Below are 26,146 nucleotides of genomic sequence, written 5' to 3'. Positions count from 1 at the left end.
ATTCTTTATTGCCCAACTTTTATTTTGAGCAGCACGATGTGTGATAGGTGGAGGCACAGGAGTAGTACAGTAGTCATGGTGTTATCATTCTGGAGGCCCCTTTACGTGGCATGGTCCTTGTTTTAGCTGACATTTTGTCTATTGGTTTTTGGTTTCTGAAACCTAAAGGGGATCTTGCAGCATGCTCTTCTGATTTGCTTGAGTTTTCCAAAATAACTAATGTTTGTTAAGATTACTTGGACGTCTTTATGGTAAAGCGTATCCACATTACGATTGGTATGGTTGGCTTACATGGAAAGTTCTTGTGGTTTTTGTAGTGTTACACGTGGGGGCTCCCAAGTCTCCCCACACAGATGATGTCGGGAGAGAAGTATTTGAGCAAAGGTTTTCACTCTCCTGATACCTTTTATATCTGCAGGCAGAGCATTTGGTGAGAGATATGTAAAGCTATGCCCCCATACACCCAGAGCTGTCGACTGACCGATAGTTTGGCTGAACGCTGTATCTCCTGTGCATCCGATTGGTGGTGATGTAACGGCTGCAGTTGCTGGGTACCAGTGCCCCTTAATTGGACAGATATGGTATAGTTTCAAGTGAGCAGCAATTAAATTACACCCACTTATGTTAAGGATACAATGGCATTGGAGCTGCTGAATTGCCACTTGTGTTGGGGATCCTGGTTGTCATCTGCTGCCCTGAAAAGGATCTCCAAATTGGTGAATTCCTTTCAGTTTGCCCCAGGATAGCATGGATGTATGGTGGGAAATGACACTAAAGGGGGTTTCCTTAAAGTCCATTTATAATATATGACAATTGTGAATGACATTTGGACTCCTGTTTCCGGGATCTTCAAGCAGTCTAAACAAGCTGCCGATCACTCGACTGATGAGCAAAATGCACGTTCTTCGGATTAAATGAACTTTTGCATGAAAGATCGTTTTTCTCGGCAACTCATCTTCCTATGTTACTAGGACTTGGACCGCCGAGAACAATAGCAGCCTATGCACAGCAATCATTCAGTGCGCATCTTATGACTGGTCGGTCAGTGTAAATAGGATATTAAGTGAACACCAAAAGTCTGGAATGCCCCTTCAAATAGTCTGCTTCAAAAATCCCCATAGCTGTGCGACAGGAAAAAAATGTGGATTTTCTGGCATTCTGTAGGTGGTCAGCTGTGCAGTGTGGACTACGTGTTGCCGATTTCACCCATTGCAATCCTCAAGCTGATATTTGGGAGCCGTCCACTTCTTCTTGTGCCAATGGCCTGAATTGTTTTCTCAATGATTTTGTGGCTCCGGTAGCTGTGATTTTCCTTGTTGTATAGTATCAGGCTCATCAGAAAATCAATAGAGTGCTATATTTGTATTATGTGCTACTGCTCTCACCCTCAGTCACATGGCTTAAGGCTGTGTGCACACGTTGTTTTTTTCGTGTTTTTTCACTATAAAAACGCATGCATATGCATCCTATCATTTAGAATGCATTCTGCAATTTTTGTGCACATGTGTTTTTTCCACGAAAAAAACGCATCGCAGTAAAAAATGCAGCATGTTCATTAATTTTGCGTTTTTCTCGCGTATTTCCCGCTATATAATGCATTGGGAAAGCTCCGGGGGGAAAAAAACGCGCAAAAAACCGCATGCCGTTTTCTTGCAGAAAATGTCTGGTTTTCTTAAGGAATTTTCTGCAAGAAATTCTTACGTGTGCACATACCCTTAATGTGCACGTTGCGTGGTCTAGTGCTGGCAGTTGTAGTTCCCCCCTCCGCACACAGTTTGGCCGCAGCGGCTGATTGTTCGCCCGATGGATTTTTTTTGCACTTAATGGAAACATTTGTGCTAAGATGCAAAACGAGCCACAATGTATGACGAAAACCCAGTTTCTTAGTGCATTTGCATTATGCGATCTGTCGTTGCTAGTGTTGAGCATTCCGATACTGCAAGTATCGGGTATCGGCCGATACTTGCTGTATCGGAATTCCGATACCGAGATCCGATATTTTTGTGATATCGGGTATCGGTATCGAAACAACATTAATGTAAAAATGTGTAAAAGAGAGAATTAAAATAAAAAATATTGCTATACTCACCTCTCCGACGCAGCCTGCACCTTACCGAGGGAAGCGGCAGCGTTCTTTGTTTAAAATTCGCGCTTTTCTTTCCTTTACGTGAGTCCCGGCTTGTGATTGGTTGCGTGCCGCCCATGTGACCGGGACGCAACCAATCACAGCAAGCCGTGACGTAATTTCAGGTCCTTAAGGATTTTAAGATTACGTCCCGGCTTTGTGATTGGTTGCGTCGCAGTCACATGGGAGACGCAACCAATCACAAGCCGTGACGTCACGGGAGGCTGGACACGCGCGCATTTTAAAATGGGCGCGTGTCCAGCCTCCCGTGACGTCCCGGCTTGTGATTGGTTGCGCCGCGATCAACCAATCACAAGCCGGGAGGCTGGACACGCGCGCATTTTAAAATTTTAAAATGCGCGCGTGTCCAGCCTCCCGGCTTGTGATTGGTTGACCGCGGCGCAACCAATCACAAGCCGGGAGGCTGGACACGCGCGCATTTTAAAATTTTAAAATGCGCGCGTGTCCAGCCTCCCGGCTTGTGATTGGTTGACCGCGGCGCAACCAATCACAAGCCGGGACGTCACGGGAGGCTGGACACGCGCCCATTTTAAAAAGCGCGCGTGTCCAGCCTCCCGTGACGTCACGGCTTGTGATTGGTTAATGGCGGCCATGTTGCCGGGACGCGGACCAATCACAGCAAGCCGTGATGTAATTTCGTCACGGCTTGCTGTGATTGGTCCGCGTCCCGGCAACATGGCCGCCCTGACCAATCACAAGCCGGGACTTCACGTAACCAAGTAAAAGCGCGAATTTTAAACAAACAACGCTGCCGGTTCCCTCGCTGAGGTCCAGGCTGCGTCGGACAGGTGAGTATAGCGATATTTTTTATTTTAATTCTTTCTTTTACACATTTATATGGATCCCAGGGCCTGAAGGAGAGTTTCCTCTCCTTCAGACCCTGGGAACCATCAGGAATACCGTCCGATACTTGAGTCCCATTGACTTGTATTGGTATCGGTATCGGATTGGATCCGATACTTTGCCGGTATCGGCCGATACTTTCCGATACCGATACTTTCAAGTATCGGACGGTATCGCTCAACACTAGTCGTTGAACGACTGCCAATTTGTAGATATTTACACAGTCATTAATGGCCTTTATAGACCAACCGATTGCATCGATCTGTGGGCTTTGACTATCATTTTCGGCGGCAGTTATCGGAGAGGTGCTGCCGAGGAGAAACCAATTAATTTTGCCTGACTAGAAGACAAAATCTATACATCCTCTTACTGCTTTTGAAGAAAAGTTAGGTGGTAACAGTCAAGCACCTAACGAGTTTGTCGGGTGATCATCAATGCCTCCTGGTTATCAGGAAAGCTCGTGTCCTTTCATTTCATTGTCCATTACCTCCTAACGTTTCTTAAAAAGCCGTAAGAGGGTGTGTATATTTTCTTATAGTTTTCCAATTAATGAAGCCATGTATAATAATTGTATTTTTGTGAATGATGTGTGTGCCCGGTGCAGAGTGTGAAGCAGTCCAGTGATTCAGAACATAGTTTTATCCTTTTTAATTCATCAGTTTTTCATGCAAATGTAAACTGCAATGTAGAAGGGAGATTCCACATCCCTCAGATAAACGGCCTGTGCTTGAAAAGAGCCTGCCATGAGGGCATCGTAAAGTCTGCGCCACAGACCGTCTGTTCACTGCCATATTCTATCACGTCGATTACAGCCGTTTCTATCTTTAGGAAGGCATTTTAATTGAATCAGCCTAATGGACCTGTGCAGAGCGGAGCAGCAGCCGTGTGGGGGATGATGCACTGTCTTCTGGGCAGGGTATATCGATCACATTCCCATTCAGCTGTAAGCTTTTAACCAGTTGCTTTAATCATAGCGCTGAAAAGAAAACTTGAGCCGAGGCTGAAAGTCTGATGCAGGCTGTTTAGTGTTAGTGCAATGCGCTCAGTTGGGGATGTTGCTGTCCTTGGTCACGGGAATATACTTGTAATTGTTCCTGTTATAAGCATCTTAGCAGCTCTACATGTTCTCACTTTTTTTTTCCATCATACATGACGGCACCACGAGAGAGGGGATCCGCCCATCAAGGACAGGAAACCTTCAAGATAAAAGGGGCGGCTCCTCTCTCCATATCAGTTGGTTTCCTGTCCTTGACGGGGAACCCTCAAGGTGAAGGACTTCTGATGAAGACAGAAGAGGATGCCTGGGTTGGGTGGATTTGGGCAGGCGCTGGTCTGCTGCACCCGTCACCAGGTACCGGTAGTCGCCTAGGGGATCATGTATTCCATGCCCCCCCCCCCCCCCCGAGTGAAGCATGGCCACAACCCGTGAGGCAATGCCCGGGTGAAGACTATCCACGGGGGCCCCCCTGTTCCCCCCTGTTGATTTAAAATCCTGCTGTCCACGGGGGTCACCTTTATGGTGCGCCCCCCCTGTTGACCAAAGGTGTCCATGCAGCCCGTAAGGCACATCGGTGCCCGGGCTGGATAAGCTCCTCGGAGGTTTTGGGGCCCTCCCTGTTGAGCATTTAAAAAGCAGGTCTCCCCCCTTCCTCCCTCCCTGGTCGGTACCTGAGGCTGCACAAGGAGCATGGAGCGGTGTCCGGAGCACTGGCATCAGGACGTTGTGGGTGAGTGCTGCGCTGCCTCCTGGAGCTGTGGCGTGGACATTCCCGCAGCCGGCGCCGGGTACCGGAAATGGTGGGTACGCGCATGCGCACAATACCCGGCGGCAGCACTCGGAACCCTTGTGCAGGAGCCAAGGGGCACGGGGACCAGAATCTTAGGCGCGCACCGGAAGCAAAGGCCGGGTGTGCGCCTGGAAGTAAAGCGCGCATAGGCGCTGAAGGAGTGTGCACCGGAAATAATAGCCGTGTGCACGCGCAGGACCCGGCGGCAGCACTCGGGGCAGGATCAACCAGGTGAATGGTGGATTTAATAGCGCGCATCGGAAGTGGTTGCCAAGTGCGCGCTCTGGCATATTTATATAGCGCAGGCGTTGCGCTAGCAGCCAGCAGATGCAGGATCAACCAGGTGAATGGTGGATTTAATAGCGCGCATCGGAAGTGGTTGCCGGGTGCGCGCTCTGGCATAATTGTACAGCGCAGGCATTGCGCTAGCGGCCAGCAGATATAGGATCAACCAGGTGATTGAGTGCATCTTTGAGCACCGGAAGTGGTGCAGGCACGATCAGCCAGGTAATCAAATCATGACAGGTGCGCACATGCACCTGACTGCTGAAGCAACCAGTAATGGCAAGATCAACCAGGTGACTCATTTAAAAAAAAAAAAAAAAAAAGAGGAAGTGAATCTATTTAAACGAACCAGAAGTGCTGCCCTGTGTCACTAAACCAGGCCAGGTTGAGGGTGACTACTCTTGTTACGTGGTAGTGTGTATGATGGAGAGCTTTTCACGAGAACATTTGATGCCACAGCAAGAGATGCAGGAGAGGCGGTCTCGCTCAAGTGAGAAGAGCTGCCATGGCGGATCTGGCAGCAGAAGCCGCTCGGACAACGTACGGACGGATCGCCATACCAACCATACCAAGTAGGGGTCCCTAGTCTCATTGGGAGACACGGAGAAAACCAGCGAACCTCTGGATCCGGTACCCGTACTTTGAAAGCGTCCTAGTGGTGAGTGAACTGCGAGAAAGTCCAGCACCCTAATGTCTGTTCTTTTCTCTTCTTATCTCAGTCTCTCCCCTCTTTTCTTGCATATATTGGGGGGTGGAGTATAGGAGGTCCCCAAGAAGTGTAAATCAAAGGCTAAAAACGGCATGTCCCTTATGCAAAAAAGCATTGAAACCATACTGGAATAAAATTCTGTGTCAGGATTGCATTAACAAGACTGTAGCGGAGGAAACACCCTCCTTTAGAGAGTCTAAGATCACTGATCCAATCAGAGGTCTGTAAAAACATTGCAGACAGCCGACACAGATACCAGATCTAGGGACAGATCCAGCCCCTCTGTAGCATCCCAGAGGGATTCCTCGGAGTCAGAGGAGGACTCAGATACAGCCCGCTGTTCAGATAGTAGCTCAGAGGAGGAGGAGGATACATTTCCAGCGGAGGCTACGGATAAGCTTATAAAAGCTGTTCGCTCTACCATGGGGCTGGTAGATGAGAAGGCAAAAAAGACAGCCCAAGAACTTATGTTCAGTGGTCCTCAAAAGAGAAAACGGAGGTCATTCCCTATTAATGAACAGCTACAAGAACTGATTAAAAGGGAATGGCAAAAACCGGAGAAAAAGTCCCAAATAACCACCTCCCTAAAGAGAAGATATCCTTTTGAAGAGGAGGCGTCCTCATCTTGGGATAGAGCCCCGAAGATTGATGTGGCAATTTCAAAAGTTGCCAGAAAATCCTCCCTGCCATTCGAGGATCTAGGTTCTCTAAAAGAACCTCTGGATAGGAAGGTGGACAGTTACCTGAAAACCGCATGGGAAGCCTCGGCAGGAGCACGAAGGCCAGCTATCGTGGCCACTTGTGTAGCCAGATCCCTAAAGATCTGGATAGACAACCTGGAGGATCAGGTAGAACAAAAAGTTCCCAGAGAGACTATCCTAGAGGCAATACCGGCCATGAGAGCAGCGGCAGTATTTCTAGCTGAAGCATCAGCAGACTCTGCTAGACTGGCAGCAAAATCAGCAGCTTTAGCCAACACAGGACGCAGTGCCGTATGGCTTAAATGCTGGCCAGGAGATACTCAGGCAAAGATGAAGCTTTGCTCTTTGCCATGTGAGGGGAACTTCCTGTTCAGACCGGCATTAGACGAGGTGTTGGAGAAAGCCGGTGACAAAAAGAAAAATTTTCCAAAACAGCCATTTCAGCCCTTACGGCGCTCCTTTTGGAGAGGCCGAAAATTCTGAAGGCAGCAGTATAGAGACCGAGACAGGAGCAACTTCGATAAGCGGTCCAGGGGAGGAAAAGGCTTCTATTTTGGCAAATCCCCCAGGGACACCAAGAAACCCTCCCAGTGACGGTCCTTCTCAGGTGGGAGGGAGGCTCTCTCACTTCCTTCCAGCCTGGGAGAGGATCTCCTCCAGCGTATGGATCCGACAGATCATAGGATCAGGCCTAAAATTAAAATTCCACCACTGGCCTCCAAGAAGAGAAGATACATGCAGACCCCGGTACAGTCCTCCCAAGAGAAACAAGACAGTCTGGAAGGAGAAGTAACATCACTCCTAGACAAGCACGTCTTGGAAGAAGTTCCAATAAAGGAAAGGATGGAAGGATTTTATTCCCCCCTTTTTCTCATAAAAAAAAAACGGACAATTCTTGGAGGACAATAATAAATTTAAAAGGCCTCAACAAATTTCTAATAATTCCATCATTCAAAATGGAAACCATAAAATCAGCGGTGAAACTTCTATATCCCCAGTGTTACATGTCCGTCCTAGACCTCAAGGACGCTTATTATCACGTCCCAATCAGACAACAAGATCGTCAGTTTCTCAGAGTGGCAGTTCAGATGGTGTCCCAGTTGCGTCACTTTCAGTACAGGGCTCTGCCCTTTGGGATAGCAACAGCCCCACGAGTGTTTACAAAACTGATTGCAGAGGTCACAGCACATCTCCGAGAAAAAGACACTCTGATAATACCCTACTTAGATGACTTCCTGTTAGTGGGGAAAAACTTTTCTCACTGTCAGGAGCAGGTCAGAATAGAGATGGACACTCTACAGACACTAGGATGGCAACTGAACCTCAAGAAATCCAAACTAGAGCCAGCAATGGTCCAGAATTTCCTGGGGATAACGGTAGACTGTGGCGCAGGAGTGTCGCCTCCCAGAAGAAAAAGAGGAAAAAATCAAACAAATGATTATGACAACATTATCAAAACCAGAGATGACTTTAAGAGCCATGTCGGTATTGGGGTCCCTAACCTCCTGCATACCGGCAGTAAAATGGGCCCAGTTCCATGCAAGAGAACTGCAATGGTGTGTAATGCAGAACGACCTGGAACTTCAGGGGCAGCTAGAGCAGAAGCTCATTCTCCCACTCTCTTGTACTCCAATCGCTCAGGTGGTGGTTACAGATAGTCATCTCCGAGAGGAGTTCCCTGGACATACACAGCCTCCAAGGTAATCACAACGGATGCCAGTCCTTGGGGACGGGAAGCTACCTCAGACACACTATGGGTCCAAGACCCCTGGGCTCAAGAGGAGAAAAAATCTATCCTCAAACGAGTGGGAACTCCTAGCAATAGAAAAGGCGCTAGAGAGATTACTTCCACACTTGACAGGGCATCATGTGAGAGTCCTATCCGACCAGCGGTCGCATACATGAACCACCAGGGGGGCACCCGTTCTCGGTCACTGATGCCCATAACCAGAAGACTCATGACTCTAGCCGAAAGGCATTTCCTTTCATTATCGGCCCTGCATATTCGAGGTGTGGACAATATAAAGGCAGACTTTTTAAGCAGCAACCACTTGAGGCAAGGGGAATGGTCCCTAAAAAAGTCAATTTTTCAACGGATAGTGCACATGTGGGGAAGACCCAGTGTATAGACCTCTTTGCCTCAAAAGCCAACACAAAAGTTCTCCTCCCTGAACCCAGCAGACAGGCCGTTGGCAGTAGACTCCTTCAGCATAGAGTGGACGTCAGGTCTCCTGTATGCCTTCCCACCGATATGTCTAATCCCAGCAGTTCTGAAGAAGATCAGGGAGGACAAGGCCAGGGTAATTGTGATAGCTCCCTTCTGGCCGAAAAGACCATGGTTTTACTGGCTGAGAGTGATGTCAGTGACGGACCCGTGGGTTCTTTTGGAAGACCAGGACCTTCTAACACAGGGTCCCTTCAACCACCCGCTGAATTCCGGGCTACATTTGACAGCCTGGCATTTGAACGGTCGTTACTAGAGAAAGAAGGGTTCTCAGCTGGTTTAATATCCACCTTGCTCAGTAGCAGAAAACCAGTAACGACCAAGATCTATGGGAGAATATGGAAGAAATTCCTCTCCAGCTCAGGGCCAATACGGGAAGGGGAGGTCCCGATAGTGGCAATACTGGAGTTCCTGCAAAAGGGCTTAGATCTGGGGTTAGCTGTTAGTACCCTCAAAGTACACATTTCAGCTTTAGCAGCCTTATTCAACTGTGACCTGGCAAGCAATAGGTGGGTGGTGAGGTTTATCCGAGCCTGTAGTAGAGCTGACTCTGTTCCATCCCCTACTCCTCCACCATGGGATCTAAATTTAGTATTAACAGCTTTGACAGAAAGCCCCTTTGAGCCGTTGAATACAACATCAGATAAAGTACTGACCTTAAAGACAGCTTTGTTAGTGGCACTTACATCGGCCCATAGGGTGGGGGATTTACACGCGTTGTCAGCTGACCCCCCTTAAACACAAATTATGGACGATAGGTGTTATGTTCCTGGTGGTAGGAACACATGAACTGACCTGATAGGTAAACCAAAACATAGGACAAGCTCTGGGGATGTGGGAACTTTACTGACCGCAATACTGATCCTAACACACACTATAGGCAGCCGTGGAGCGTTCCTAACTAGGCCTAGACGCCTCTGCACAGCCTGAGAAACTAGCTACCCCTAGAGAGAAACAAAGCCTCACTTGGCTCAGAGAAATTTTCCCCAAAGTGAGAGCAGCCCCCACAAATAATAACGGTGAGTTAAGAGGAAAACACAAACATAGAAATGAAAACAGGTTTTAGCAAATGAGGCCCGCTAATAACTAAATAGTCAGAAGATAGCAAGGAATCTGTGCGGTCAGTATAAAATACTACAAAAATTATCCACGCAGAGAATACAAAAAGACCCCCACACCGACTCACGATGTGAGGGGCGCAACTCCGCACCCCAGAGCTTCCAGCTAGCAATCAAATAGCATATAAGCCAGCTGGACTGAACTCATCATATACTGAGAAACATTTTCAAATAGCAATGAGCAAAAATAGACTAGCATGAACTTAGCTTCTCCCCGAGGAGACAGGTCACAAGGGAAGTCCCAGAGAGATCTGAACCAGTACTGAATACAACGACAGCAGGCAACAAGTAAAGGTCCAAGTGGAGTTAAATAGGCAGCAAGCCTAGCAGGAAACGAGGTAGCTGGAGTCCAGCTGCAGACCAGCCGTACCACTCAAAGCCACCAGAGGGAGCCCAAGAACAGAACTCACAAAGTACCACTCATGACCACAGGAGGGAGCCCGAGAACGGAATTCACAACAGATAGGGTTGTATTAAAATTAGATCTGGCATATCTCCCCAAAGTGGTATCGAGATTCCATAGGGAACAAGAAAGAGGAGAGACTCCATTTCCTAGATGTCAGGAGATGTATCCTACAGTATTTAGAGATGACAAAATCCTGGAGGAAACAGAGGGCTTTATTTGTTTCGTTCCAGGGGTCAAGGAAGGGCCATAAAGCCTCAAAACAGACTATCGCTAGATGGGTGAGAGAGGCCATTATTCTAGCGTATAGTAGTGCAGGCAGGGTTGTTCCACAGGGTTTGAAAGCCCACTCCACGAGGGCCATGGCGACGTCGTGGGCGGAGAGAGCAGATGCTACCATCGACCAAATCTGTAAGGCGGCCACTTGGTCCTCTCCGTCTACATTTTTTAATCATTATAGGCTAGACCTATCTGCTACCTCTGATCTCACATTTGGGAGAAGAGTGTTACAAGCAGTGATCCCTTCCTAAAGAGAATACAAATCTCTAACTCTCTCGTGGTGCCGTCATGTATGATGGAAAAACACTGGTATTACATACCTGGTAATGTTTTTTTCATGAGACATGACAGCACCCTTATATTCCCACCCTTTTGATCACGTCATTAGTTGGGTGCATAATTAGCATTATTTGTATTATACGCTCCCTGGGGTATCGGTGAATAGAACCGTATAGGATGTATTATTTATGCGTACCCTAACCGGCGGAGTTCCTCTCGTACTCTGTAAAACAACTGATGTGGAGAGAGAAGCCTCCCCTTTTATCTTAAAGGTTTCCTGTCCTTGATGGGCGGATCCCCTCTCTCGTGGTGCCGTCATGTCTCATGAAAAAACACATTACCAGGTATGTAATACCCGTGTTTTTAACCTTCTTTGTGAAGGTGACTATATATACTTTCCAATAAACAGTATAATTACCAATGAAAGTCATTTTGCAACTTTTCTGCTCCATCTCCTGCAAAAAAAACAAACAAACCATGCAAACTTACCGTGAAGGTGGCAGTGCTGTGGAATGATGAGGCCTGGCATAAGCGGTGAGATGTGTCCTTCTTTGCAGGCCTGAGTTTGGTTTCCGCACAGCAGGGTAAAGGGAACCAGTTGGCCGATGGCTGTCTCTGACCGTACGGAGACATGGTCAGATATGCCACAGCTTCTGGGCAGGGGGGGGACGCAAAAGAGTATACAGACATTACAGCACGGGATCCCAGACGGTTTTTTGTAAAACCTTTCATTGCTTGTTTTTAAGCAATGTTTTACTTTAAAGCATCAGCTGCGATCCCTCTGCTGTAATTTCTGTATACCTTTTTGCTTCTTCTCCTGCACACGAGATGTGGTATGATCAGACCATGTTCCTACACAGTCACACAGTCATTACACCGTATACACAGCAGGGGCACATTTAGAAGATCAGCACAGGAACATTATTTATTTATTTTTTTTACACCCATCCAATCCAAATTATTATTCCAAGATCTGTCCATTAAAACATACTTTTGTTCGTGGTACAACCCCTTTAAATACTGAGGATATCGACTTTGAAAACCCAACTGTGGACTATGCACCTGAAATGACTAGTCTGAGGCAGACCCCCGGCAGCTTCTCCTAGCTCCTCTAGACGGACAAGGCTCTCCCTCTTTGGCTCCGTTTTTATGGCTTGACGCTTGAGTTTTTATGCATTTTTGTGGGTATTTATTAAAAATGTTTGTTTTTTATTCTGTAATGTTGTCCCTGAAGCTCCATTGCAGATGTAAGCCAAGCATGATGTGTAATACTATGTCTGACATTCATTCTGTAGGTTTGGGGAAGGGATCAGACATGTTAAATTTCGGCGTTCCCCATTCTCTGCAAAAATAAGCCACCTATACAGATGTAAATGAAGTAAGGATCCTTAAAAGTTTTGAGCCACCGTGCGTGACAAACTTAAGTGGTGGAATAAGCTGCTGCTATCACTCCATGGCTATAACAAAATTAGTCTCCCATCATCACAGTCGTGCTCAAGAGAATAGTGTACATATGTATCCCAACCTCCCTTTTAAGCGTCCCTGCTCTGGTATGCCCTATGCCCTTATACTCGGGCCCTCTAACTTGGGCGTGCTGGGCCCTCTGACTTGGGCGTGCTGGGCCCTCTGACTTGGGCGTGCTGGGTCCTCTGACTTGGGCGTGCTGGGCCCTCTGACTTGGGCGTGCTGGGCCCTTTTTTGGTTGTCGTGGCCTCAGTGTTGAATCTATTTGTTGCAGTTAGTCTTGCTGTGTAGTCTGATCTTCAGTTGTGCGAGGGGGGGGGGAGATTTTTTTTTTTTCTTTGTATTTCCAAATTTATACTGTTGACCTGTGAATTGTGAAACCATTGCAGTGAAAGCTGTTGGGTCCCAGCCATACAGCGTCTTGGTCGAAAGTGTAGTGTCATCCTGTTTATATTGCACCACGTTTGCCATGTTCACCCCCGCTGCATCTGTCCCCGCTCCTTCCTCCTTTCACTTCCCCATCCATGTGATTAGCAGTGCTACAAATTGCTCTGCACGACACATGTCAGTCATGATCCGTCTCTGCACAGTACAGCCATGTTAATTAAGCCGAAACTTGTCAATATCAAGAGGGGCGGACACCCATCGAACTCTCAAGCGCTCAGACTGCTCCCAATAATAAATCCCATGCGACAAGTTTGAGGCATCACTCTGTATCAAGGGTCCTTCCTAATATGCCAGCAAATGCAGTACTTCTCAATGTGGTGTGTGACAATATAGTACAGGGGTTACATACAAATGACTAACAATGAGACTGGTAGAGAAGGTCCTGCCCCAACAGGCTTGCAATCTACAGATTAATGGGGAAGGAGACAGTAAGAAAGTAAGGTGTAGCAGCAGCTCAGGTGGTGGGAGATTTTAGAAGGTCTTTGCAGTTGTAAGATATCCAGAAGAGATGGGTTTTAAATTTCTGTTTTGAAAGTTCAGAATATGGTGGTGGATAATCAGGCTTGTTGGAGCGCAGAATTTCAGAGGATGGCGGGTGAAGAACGTACAAGAGAGGAGGTCGTCTTGGGAGGACCATAGATTACATGCAGGAAGATATTGGGAGATTAGGTCGAAGATAAATTGAGGAGAAACATTATGGGTGGCTTTGTAGGTCAATGTTACTGCGTTGGGGAATTGGGAGCCAATAAAGGGATTCTCAGAGGGGAGAAGCTGAGGAGGAAGGTGTATTAGTTGGGCAGTAGGGTTAAAGACTGACTAAAGAGGTGGCAGATTGTTAGCTGGGAGGTCACAGAGAAGGATATCGCAATAGTCGAGGCGGGAGATTAGGTTCAGGATTGAGAAAGGAGCGGATTCTGGAAATATTTTTGACTTGAAAGAAGCAAGATCTTGAATGTGTGGTTTGAAGGACAGAGATGTGTTCCTATCAGGGAGCCGACTTCAGGTACAGGGGAAAGTGTGTCGTTAATCGTGATAGATCGGGGAGTTGAGCAAGTTGGGTTTTGTGCACAGGAGGTGGATTTGGCTGGTAGACACTCTGGTTTTTTGGACAGCAGAAAGGTGACGTCTGGGCCACCGAGGTTGATCTGAGTGCTGTCCACATGTAGATGATACAGGCAGCCATGGGACAGAGTTGGGACAAAATTATAGATGGAGAAAATAAAGGTCCCAGAACCGAGCCTTAAGGACCACAGACCGAGGGCTAGATGAGGAGGTAGTGTGGGAGACTATAAATGTGCGATTAGGAAGGTATGAAGAGATTCAGGAGAGGGCAAGGTCTTGGACTCCAAGTGAAGAGGGGATTGGAGAGGCTGACTGTGTGTAAGGCAGAGGACAGGGCTAGAAGGCGGTAAGTTGTTGATAATTTTGGTCAGGGTCTTTTTGGTGGAGTGATAGGGTCAGAAGCCAAATTTTGGTTTGTCCAAGAGTTGGATGAGAGGTGGCAGGAAGGTTTACTGTGGACCTACGCTTCTTCACGGTAAGTTCACACTGCAAAACTGGTTTTATTTACTGTAAGGCTATGTGCGCTAGTTCACTATCTGCAGCAAATTTTTCTGAACGGTGTTGGAACGGAAAATGCATGTTTTTAGTGCTTGCTTTGGCTTTTTTCCGGTTCGTTTTGGTGATAACTGCTAAAATAAAAGGCTGCAGAATTGGAAAAAAAAAAGAAGCTCTTCTGAAGGTTCAAATCTGCAAGGAAAATAGGCTGCATGTGCATGAGACTTCAGAAACTGAAATACTGTAAAATGTGGTTTGTTTGTTTTTTGGCGGCCAAAAAAAAACCTGTTGTGTGAACAAGCCCTAAACTCGTTTTTCTTTGCTTGGGTCTTTCAGAAGGTTTAGTTGCAACAATCTGGTGGAACAAAACCCACTTGACCAAGTTTTTCACGAAGATACAGTATTGAGACATTATTAATGACCTCACATATGCAGCCATAAGTTATTTCTGCTCCTTGGATACTTTCATGAGGTTGTGACCCATAAACTTTGACAGCTGTCTTTTTATTCTTTTTTTTTTTTTCCCCCTCCATAATTCTGTGGGAGGATAAAGCTTTCCTCCTCCCGGTGAGTGCTGCTTTTGGTACCTCTATATAATGCACTTGCATTGCATTGAGACATCTTAAACTATAGCATTATTAACCCCTGGCATACTATTAACACTCGTTGTTCTGTTTGTATGACTTGGGGGTAACGCAATATTCAGGGTAAGGTTAAATTTAAAGTTTTATGTGATGGTGTTCATCCTGCTCCCCATCCACCCTTGCAGATTAAGACTGGAGAACCTTTGGTAGCCCGGCTGTTATGGACAGCTGGCAGATATTTCTGAGAGATAACGTTACCATTGATAACTTCTTTGGAGTTGACAGATGGGTAGTATTTTTTTTTTTTTCTTCATGTACTCTAGTTCCTTACAATGAGTGTTAGATCCTCCCTCCTAAGCCATCAAATAGTTAGATCTGTAATATTTTTCTGAAAGTATTTTGTAGCATTTTAGTTGATGTATTTAGTGCCTATAGACCGGCCATCTTGTGATATGTCGGCATCGAGGTCCGCTCTACCAGTACAGGGGGCATGAAGAACTTAATCTTTTTTACTATTCATTGCTTTTAATGGTGACTGTCAATTCTTGTTAATGGCGAAGTAGGCCAGAATATTGTATGTTACCAGCATTATGTAAAGACCCCCATACTTTCTTTTAAGACTTGATTCACATATGTCAGAAGCCCCGTTGGGCATTTACCCCCCAAGATCCTGTCATTAATGGTGTGAGAACATCCAGAGACCCTCAGTGAGGTCTGATCTGCGCAAGTTGGTGTCCTTGACTCTTTCCATTCCTATTGGTGCACAGAAAAACGGTAGCTCGGCAGAAGTGAACCTAGATTGTCTCCTGCACAGATTTTATATATTGACGTTGGAGGCCTGATGTCCCCATGACAGTTCTTCTAGTCTCTGGTGATTCAGCCTGGTTGTAGGATCATGTCGTAGATCCCAGTGGGCCGTAGATTATTTTCTGTTGGTTACGAGTGATTACAATCATTGCTGTTTTTTTCTGGCAATGACAGAGGAAGAGTGGGGCTCAGAAGCAGAGGAATAGGCTAGTGAAATTAAAACTGAAGTGTTCTGTAGATTTATTTATTTATTTATTTTTTACATATTTGAAGAAAATGTTTCTCTGGAAATGTCCTACGTGATGTCCTCTTCATGTTAGCTTGTTCTTTCTGGGTCAGCGAGGCCGTTCTGCTTTTAGAGCCAGAGCTTCAATGATAACAGACTAATACTGTCCGGTAATAATGTGTCTTTCACATCTATAAATGCTGCAGAGGAGACGGGGAAAATGTTCTCAAGACCAGAGACCGATTGTGGGGCCTTTTATATCTGGTACACGGACCGCATGACCGTGGCTACAAAATGACCAGTTCCTGGTGGTTCATGTTTCCCCACCCTGATTCCTCTACAAATGCAAGCGGTTCAAACCCCAATTGTGGACTGATGGGGGGGGGGGGGCGGGGGATGATCCCTCTGGAGATGTAGCTTGTGTTTACTATGGCTTAAGACCTAAATTAGTATTCCCAATTAATGTTTCATGCAGAGATTTTGCAGAATATTGGACATTAGGTATCTGAAATTAAGTGAGAACATGTGAAACATGTAATGGAAGACATAATTTTTTTGGCAATTCTTGTCATACAATATCTGCCAGCTGAGCATTTGTTTCACAAGCATCTCTTTCCCATACTCCTCCATATGCCCAAGTGCTTGGCTGCTTGTACATGTTTTATTAGGGGAAGAGAATTTTAAGGTGTAGCCTTTCCTCATGATAGGTTTTTAACCCCTTCCCGACATTTGACGTACTATCCCGTCGAGGTGGGGTGGGCCCGTATGACCGCCGACTGGATAGTACGTCATAGCCGATCGGCCGCGCTCACGGGGGGAGCGCGGCCGGGTGTCGGCTGCATATCGCAGCTGACATCCGGCACTATGTGCCAGGAGCGGTCACGGACCGCCCCCGGCACATTAACCCCCGGCACACCGCGATCAAACATGATCGCGATGTGCCGGCGATGCAGGGAAGCATCGCGCAGGGAGAGGGCTCCCTGCGGGCTTCCCTGAGCCCCCCGCAGCAACGCGATGTGATCGCGTTGCTGCGAGGGTCTTACCTCCCTCCCTGCCTGCTCCAGACCCGGATCCAAGATGGCCGCGGATCCGGGTCCTGCAGGGAGGGAGGTGGCTTCACAGACGCCTGCTCAGAGCAGGCACTGTGAAGCAGCCTGCACTTCTCGCAGATCGGTGATCTGTCAGAGTGCTATGCAAACTGGCAGATCACCGATCTGTATTGTCCCCCCCTGGGGCAAAGTAAAAAAGTAAAAAAAAAAATTTCCAAATGTGTAAAAAAAAATAAAAAAAAATATTCCAAAATAATGAAAAAAAAAAAAAAATATTATTCCCATAAATACATTTCTTTATCTAAATTAAAAAAAAAAAACAATAAAAGTACACATATTTAGTATCGCCACGTCCGTAACGACCCAACCTATAAAACTGCCACACTAGTTAACCCCTTCAGTAAACACCGTAAGAAAAAAAAAAAAAGAGGCAAAAAACAACGCTTTATTACCATACCGCCGAACAAAAAGTGGAATAACACGCGATCAAAAAGACTGATATAAATATCCATGGTACCGCTGAAAACGTCATCTTGTCCCGCAAAAAACAAGCCGCCATACAGCATCATCAGCAAAAAAATAAAAAAGTTATAGTCCTGAGAATAAAGCGATACCAAAATAATTATTTTTTCTATAAAATAGTTTTTATCGTATAAAAGCGCCAAAACATAAAAAAAATGATATAAATGAGATATCGCTGTAATCGTACTGACCCGACGAATAAAACTGCTTTATCAATTTTACCAAACCCGGAACGGTATAAACGCCTCTCCCAAAAGAAATTCATGAATAGCAGGTTTTTGGTCATTCTGCCTCACAAAAATCGGAATAAAAAGCGATCAAAAACGGTCACGTGTCCGAAAATGTTACCAATAAAAACGTCAACTCGTCCCGCAAAAAACAAGACCTCACATGACTCTGTGGAGCAAATGTGGAAAAATTATAGGTCTCAAAATGTGGAGACGCAAAAACTTTTTTGCTATAAAAAGCGTCGCTGGTTTCACACTTCCGTTTTTGTCTGCAGCGTTTTTTGCACAAAAAAACGCATGCGTTTTTTCCCTATATTTAACATTGAAAACGCATGCGGTTTTTTTGTACGCGTTTGGTCGCGTTTTCAAACGCATGCGGTTTTTTTCTGCATGCGTTCATTTTCAGAAATACAACCTGCAGTATTTTCTTGCGTTTTTAAGCACATGCGTTTGTTTGCGTTAAAAACGCATGCATTTTTATCGAAAAAAACAGAAAACACACTGAAAAGCCACCCACCACCATCAAGGTGATAAAGGGATCCAAACCCTAACCCTAACTCTACCCCTAACCTCACCCCTAACCGTTTAATGAACATTTTCTGACAGTCATAGTGCCACGTATTTCAGTGCCACGTATTTCAGTGCCACGTATTTCAGTGCCATGTATTTCAGTGCCACGTATCACGTATTTCAGTGCCACGTGTTTCAGTGCCACGTATTTCAGTGCCACGTATCACGTATTTTAGTGCCACGTATTTCAGTGCCACGTATTTCAGTGCCACGTATTTCAGTGCCACGTATCACGTATTTTAGTGCCACGTATTTCAGTGCCACGTATTTCAGTGCCACGTATTTCAGTGCCACGTATTTCAGTGCCATGTATTTCAGTGCCACGTATCACGTATTTCAGTGCCACGTGTTTCAGTGCCACGTATTTAAGTGCCACGTATCACATATTTCAGTGCCACGTATTTCAGTGCCACGTATTTCAGTGCCACATATTTCAGTGCCACGTATTTCAGTGCCACGTATTTCAGTGCCACGTATTTCAGTGCCACATATCACATATTTCAGTGCCACTTATTTCAGTGCCACGTATTTCAGTGCCACGTATTTCAGTGCCACGTATTTCAGTGCCACGTATTTCAGTGCCACGTGTTTCAGTGCCACGTGTTTCAGTGCCACGTATTTAAGTGCCACGTATCACGTATTTCAGTGCCACGTATTTCAGTGCCACGTATTTCAGTGCCACGTATTTCAGTGCCACGTATTTCAGTCACGGTTAGGGTTAGGGTTAGGGTTAGGGCTAGGGTTGGAGGTAAAGTTAGGGTTGGGGCTAAAGTTAGGGTTGGGGCTAAAGTTAGGGTTAGGGTTTGGATTACATTTACGTTTGGATTAGGGTTGGGATTAGAATTATGGGTGTGTCAGGGCTAGGGGTGTGGTTAGGGTTACCGTCGGGATTAGGGTTAGGGGTGTGTTTGGGTTAGGGTTTCAGGTAGAATTGGGGGGTTTCCACTGTCCAGGCACATCAGGGGCTCTCCAAGCGCGACATGGCGTCCAATCTCAATTCCAGCCAATTCTGCGTTGAAAAAGTAAAACAGTGCTCCTTCCCTTCCGAGCTCTCCCGTGCGCCCAAAAAGGGGTTTACCCCAACATATGTGTTATCAGCGTACTCGGGACAAATTGAACAACAACTTCTGGGGTCCAAGTTCTCTTGTTATCCTTAGGAAAATAAAAATTTGGGGGGCTAAAAATCATTTTTGTGGGAAAAAAAAGATGTTTTATTTTCACGGCTCTGCATTATAAACTGTAGTGAAACACTTGGGGGTTCAAAGTTCTCACAACACATCTAGATAAGTTCCTTGGGAGGTCTAGTTTCCAATATGGGGTCACTTGTGGGGGGTTTGTACTGTTTGGGTACATCAGGGGCTCTGCAAATGCAACGTGACGGCTGCTGACCAATCCATTTAAGTCTGCATTCCAAATGGCGCTCCTTCCCTTCCGAGCTCTGTCATGCGCCCAAACAGTGGTTCCCCCCCACATATGGGGTATCAGCGTACTCAGGACAAATTGGAAAACAAATTTTGGGGTCCAATTTATTCTGTTACCCTTGTAAAAATACAAAGCTGGGGGCTAAAAAATCATTTTTGAGAAAAAAAAAAAAAAAATTTTCACGGCTCTGCGTTATAATCTGTAGTGAAACACTTGGGGGTTCAAAGCTCTCAAAACACATCTAGATAAGTTCCTTAGGGGGTCTACTTTCCAAAATGGTGTCACTTGTAGGGAGTTTCAATGTTTAGGCACATCAGGGGCTCTCCAAACGCAACATGGCGTCCCATCTCAATTCCAGTCAATTTTGCATTGAAAAGTCAAATGGCGCTCCTTCCCTTCCAAGCTCTGCCATGCGCCCAAACAATGGTTTACACCCACATATGGGGTATCAGCGTACTCAGGACAAATTGCACAACATTTTTTGGGGTCCAATTTCTTCTCTTACCCTTGGGAAAATAAAAAATTGGGGGCGAAAAGATCATTTTTGTGAAAAAATATGATTTTTTATTTTTACGGCTCTGCATTATAAACTTCTGTGAAGCACTTGGTGGGTCAAAGTGCTCACCACACATCTAGATAAGTTCCTTAGGGGGTCTACTTTCCAAAATGGTGTCACTTGTAGGGAGTTTCAATGTTTAGGCACATCAGGGGCTCTCCAAACGCAACATGGCGTCCCATCTCAATTCCAGTCAATTTTGCATTGAAAAGTCAAATGGCGCTCCTTCCCTTCCAAGCTCTGCCATGCGCCTAAACAATGGTTTACACCCACATATGGGGTATCATCGTACTCAGGACAAATTGTACAACAACTTTGGGGGTCCATTTTCTCCTGTTACCCTTGGTAAAATAAAACAAATTGGAGCTGAAATAAATTTTGTGTGAAAAAAAGTTAAATGTTCATTTTTATTTAAACATTCCAAAAATTCCTGTGAAACACCTGAAGGGTTAATAAACTTCTTGAATGTGGTTTTGAGCACCTTGAGGGGTGCAGTTTTTAGAATGGTGTCACACTTGAGTATTTTCTATCATATAGACCCCTCAAAATGACTTCAAATGAGATGTGGTCCCTAAAAAAAAATGGTGTTGTAAAAATGAGAAATTGCTGGTCAACTTTTAACCCTTATAACTCCGTCACAAAAAAAAATTTTGGTTCCAAAATTGTACTGATGTAAAGTAGACATGTGGGAAATGTTACTTATTAAGTATTTTGCGTGACATATGTCTGTGATTTAAGGGCACAAAAATTCAAAGTTGGAAAATTGCAAAATTTTCAAAATTTTCGCCAAATTTCCATTTTTTTCACAAATAAACGCAAGTTATATCGAATAAATTTTACCTTTAACATGAAGTACAATATGTCACGAGAAAACAATGTCAGAATCGCCAAGATCCGTCAAAGCGTTCCAGAGTTATAGCCTCATAAAGGGACAGTGGTCAGAATTGTAAAAATTGGCCCGGTCATTAACGTGCAAACCACCCTTGGGGGTGAAGGGGTTAAAGGGATGCTTTTTCTCGAGAATGACGTTTAAAGGGGGGTGTCTTTCTTAGAGAGGCTTGTAAGAGGAATGGGATGCCTTTCCGAGAGAGGGGCTTTTAAGGAGGATATGACTTTCCATTACGGGCTTTTAAGGGATGGGGGTGACACCTTTCCACGAGATTTTTACCTACATGCCGATCTGTGGGTATTTTATTACAGTTTTAGCTTTTTTTTCCAGATGGAATGTTAAAAATGTTTCGCTTGCGTTTATCATGCAGTTTTTGCCCACGTGTATGTAAATGCGCCCTCGGCCCATGCCGGGCTGGGAAATAATAAAAGTTGGGATGTTTTGAACGTGGCACAAGCAGATTACTCAGCAGATCGCCTCCTGACTCCAGTGAAACCCGATACATTGTAACGTTCGGCGTCTTCAGCTTTCCGTCTGTTCGAATTGCACAACCTCCTATTAATAAAGCCCGGGCAAAACCTTTCTCCTAAACTTGTTTGATAGATGTTGCGTAACACCAGATATAATGGGAGGAAATGAAAACGCAAAAGGGAAGATTTTCTACCCTGCTGCGCTGTGGAGGTGACACATGGCGGCATTAGCACTGTCGGGGAATATGCCTACATTACACATTCCTACAGGAAGGCGGTATAATCGCAGCTCAGGGATTGTGCCTACAATAGTCTGGCATTAGGCCATTAAGGCTTCAAGATGAGACGTGTAAGGCTCTGTGCACACGTTGCTGATTTTTCGCGTTTTTTCGCGATAAAAACGCTATAAAACCGCAAAAAAAAAGCATACAATATGCATCCCATCATTTAGAATGAATTCCGCATGATTTGTGCACATGATGCGTTTTTTTCCGCGAAAAAAACGCATCGCGGTAAAAAACGCAGCATGTTCATTAATTTTGCGGGTATTTTGCGGATTTCCCACTATAAAATGCATTGTGAAATGTCCGGAAAAAAACGCGGCAAAAACGCTTGCAGATTACTTTCAGAAAATTTCAGGTTTTTCTCAGGAATTTTCTGCAAGAAATCCTGACGTGTGCACATAGCCTAAGAGTGTAAGGGTACGAAGAGCTGTGCCGGAGAGTTGGTAGAATATAGGTGACTGTGGGGAAGGGATTTATTTATTTTTTAAGACTTCATGTCAGTCATCACCGATGTGACTGCTCAAAGCTTAGATCACATAAGCACATGCAACACATATAAATGGATCATGGATGAGTCTGTTCCCACAGAGCTGATATTGTTGGGGTATCTGAGATTTAATTACACCACATAAGATATGGTAAGCAGCGGTATATAGTGTACTAATGCTGAAGACTGGCATTCGGCGGGTGGCGAGGTTGAGCACGTGGTCGCCTTTACTGTAAACACGACCCGAGTTTACAGCTTTGCTTTGTGGTTATTTTTCACATTTGGGTCCTATATAAAGCTGCCATATTTCTAGTATTACAGGTGCCGTGTCAGGAAGCCGGGGGCCCGTGACCCACATCCTGCAACCTCGAGAAATGTACATATTGGTAATCCTAGGCTTATGTGCAGAGTAACACGCAGACTGCTGCCTGTATGGAAAGAAATGGCAGCTTTAAAGGGAATGCTGCAATCTTGCCAAATTCAGCCCCTTCCCTTGTTTTTACGATATTCATTATCGATTTGACAGATGAACCAAATTATTTTAGAAGCTCAATGTTTGTGGGATGCTTGATGCTGTATGTACCTGACAGTGTCATGTAATGTTGTTGGAGTTGGGTGGTTGCCATATTCATCACTAATGTGCGCCCGGATGAGGGAGTTGCAGATGTCATTGATACCTTTAATTTCTGTGTCAGCGGCGTCATCTTCTCAGGGTTCTCATGTTCTCCGGATTTTAATTCCAGGGAGACGTCATCGCTGACATGAAACCTCTAAACCTGCAGGGAGAGAGAACCTGTTTTGGTGATGTGAGGGCAGATTTCATGAAGGATTGTTTGCTGTGGGATAAGGACGACTTGCACTTGTCTCCTGGTTTTTAGTGTATCTAAAAAAAAATATTAGCTAACCTCATTGTTTAATGGAGCTGGGGTTTGTTTCAGTCTGGCAGCATTGGACTCTGAACACCAGTGTTTTGGCATCTAGTGAATTGCTTAAAGGGATCCTGTCACCAAACCATTAGTCAGTCATTGGTTATAAAACGCTCTCCACATATTACAACCACCTGTTTCAGTAGAAGGTAACTTATATTACTCAAGTAATAAGTTTGTGGATGCACATGCAATGCACGGATGAAGGCAAGGATTGTGTACCCCATTAACGCTATAAAAATGCGCAAGCAGTGGGCGCACTGTGTGTGACTTCATCTGTGCAATGGACGTCTGTCCAGGACTCATCCCTGGCCGATTTTGACATGAGCCTGTCTGGATTGCTAATCTCCAGCTGCATTATTTCATGCCGGTATATGCAAGCATGTTTAAAAAAAAAAATTAAAATAATACAAGTTATTTTTATATACATTACTTATAATCTAAAAAATAAAAAAAAAATACAAGCTTTATTTTTTACTTGGTTATTTCATTTAGATTTATTTTTTATTTATTTATTTGTTTTTATTTATTCTAAGTAAAAGTATACAGTGTACAATCTGCACTGAGTAACTTCCCTTCATCTCTCGTACTACTGCGGAGCTGCAATCACAATTTTGCTGTTCACTGTTAATATCCATAACCCTCATTTTTACCCAGTGAAAATAAATGTAGGATTCTTTTGCTGAATTCTATAGTCATAAGCTTCTCATAAATTTGTATAGGATTAGCAGCTCCAGAAGCTTTTACTGTAATGTGTTTAATTAAAAAATGCCAATCTACGCTTTATTACTGAGATGTTTTTTTTCCCCCCCCCCCCCTCCTAACAGAAAAGCAAGGTCCGGAAAAGAAAAGAATCAAGAAAGAGCCTGCCAACCGGAAGTGTAGTTTACCATTCGGCATTGGGATATCTGGTATTCGAGCTGGATACCCGTTATCGGAGCGGCAGCAGGTTGCTTTACTTATGCAAATGACAGCAGAAGAGTGTGCCAACAGCCCAGGTAATGAGTGACAACGGCCCGGGGAGGCTGCTCATCCCGGGATTATTGCGGGAGGCGAGAATATAAGCTGGATGTGCGGGGGAGGGACGTCCTATGGAGTAGTAAAGCTACACGTTCTACATGATGATCCAAATTGGTCTGTGTGTGTGGGCCTTTCAGATAAATCGCACGTCCTCCTCCACATCTGCCCCCTCCAACACAATCAGCAGCAAGTAAATGGCATCAATCCTCTCAGAATGGAGAGATTGGGGGTCTCTCTGCCTTTTACCTCCTTTCTGAAATCCAGTTGCGTCTAAGCTAGGGTTTCGGTGTTCTCGCCCAGACATGCACAGTCACACCTCGTGTTGCCGCTGCCCTTGTTTAATACGTGAGCGAAAAAAAAAATCCTGTTTTTTGTTTAGTACTGTTGTATCCTACGATCTTTCCTTCATATTCCCGGATTTCCAGTTTGTGCTCTGCTTTATTTAATCCACCAGATCCATGTCCAGTGTCATGTAGCAGTTGCCCCCTCTTGTGGTGAATATTGAGATTGCAAGGCATTTCTGGAAAAGTGGTTCAAATTGCATTTTAAATACCTTTTTTAAATAATAAAAAAAAATCAATTGAAATTTGTTTACCAAATTATTAGACCATTAAGCTGGGTTTACTATGATCAAGCTGCAGCGCATGTATTGCTCGAATCCAGTGCATTCACTGTCCAGATTTGTCTTTGCATTGTGTTCTCTCCAGATTATTTTATATTTTTTTTGCCCTCTACTATATTGGTCACATCACACAAAAAAAGGACACTTTCCTCCATTGATATCGCCTGTTTTTGGCAATAGATGTATGCATGGTACTAACCATACGTGTGTGAATGTGCCAATTTTTTCTTGCAATAAAAGTGGTTTGTTTTTTGTCCCGGGATTTTTTCAGTTATTCAAGTTTTTGTGGTACCTCAATTTACTTATTTTTTTTTTTAATTTTTTTTTTTGCAACCTGTGATTTAGTGCTGTACATAAAAGATAAGAAAAAAAAATCTAAAGGTGCTGCTTTGATTAAAGGGGTTGTCACAACTTTGATTAAAAGGCTGCCACACACTTTGAAATTCACCTTCTATTAAAAATCCTAGCTTTCAAAAACAGATATTTACTGCGGGTTACCTAGTTTACCGTCCACTTCTGCAGTCTTATCAGAGGTAGTCTCTTAGGCAAGAGTTCTGTCAAAAAGCTGGGCTGATAACTGGAACTGTGCTTTTATGGTGAGGCAGAGCCAATGTTGTTACCTTTGGAAAGCGCACAGTTTAGGCTACCAGCGCTGCCATGTCACATAACCGAACAGTCAGTGTTTTGGAGCGCACCCTTCCCCAGCAAACAGGATGGCAGAAGTTAGTTTTTACTAGTATTGCATCTCAACAATCATTGGTGTGGGGTTTATATGGTCAGATGAACAGTAAGTGACGGTATATAATGGTTAATTACAATCCTTGTCTGTAGTGAGGTAAGTTGTCCTAATAGACCCTTGAGCACCTAAGATGAATTATTTTCTAAATTAAGTTAATTTGTTTTCCCCTCTTTAGTCGACACAACACCAAAGCATCCTTCTCAGTCTGTCGGTCAAAAGGGGACCCCCAACTCTGCCTCCAAAACCAAAGACAAAGTGAACAAGCGAAATGAGCGGGGGGAGACTCGTTTACACCGGGCGGCCATAAGAGGCGATGCACGGCGTATCAAAGAGCTCATAAATGAAGGCGCTGACGTCAACGTTAAAGACTTTGCAGGTAACTTCTGAGGATTGTCTTGAATTTCTTCTATGTTGTTTTTCTATTGTGCGTTTTGCCGGGTTAAAAAAAAAAAAAAGTGATCGCTGATCTTTTAGACCTCTGTATACTGATCCGTTCAGTGTCCG

At 44.9% G+C, this 26,146-nt stretch overlaps 1 protein-coding gene across 3 annotated transcripts in view; it reads left to right on the top strand.

Moving 5' to 3' along the window:
- The window catches only part of ANKRD11 (ankyrin repeat domain containing 11), a 264,776-nt gene that overhangs the window by 224,881 nt on the left and 13,749 nt on the right, over positions 1 to 26,146 (top strand). For all 3 annotated transcript variants that reach the window (XM_077288443.1, XM_077288441.1, XM_077288442.1), the window contains 2 exons: positions 24,089 to 24,259; positions 25,818 to 26,018. In XM_077288443.1, coding sequence (XP_077144558.1) covers positions 24,089 to 24,259; positions 25,818 to 26,018 — 372 coding nt within the window. The remainder of the gene's footprint in view (positions 1 to 24,088; positions 24,260 to 25,817; positions 26,019 to 26,146) is intronic.

The sequence above is a fragment of the Ranitomeya variabilis genome, chromosome 2, assembly GCF_051348905.1.
Source record: "Ranitomeya variabilis isolate aRanVar5 chromosome 2, aRanVar5.hap1, whole genome shotgun sequence".
In the NCBI taxonomy this organism is placed as follows: domain Eukaryota; kingdom Metazoa; phylum Chordata; class Amphibia; order Anura; family Dendrobatidae; genus Ranitomeya; species Ranitomeya variabilis.
Note: the sequence above shows the minus strand (reverse complement) of the source record. Positions and strands in the feature narration are given on the sequence as shown.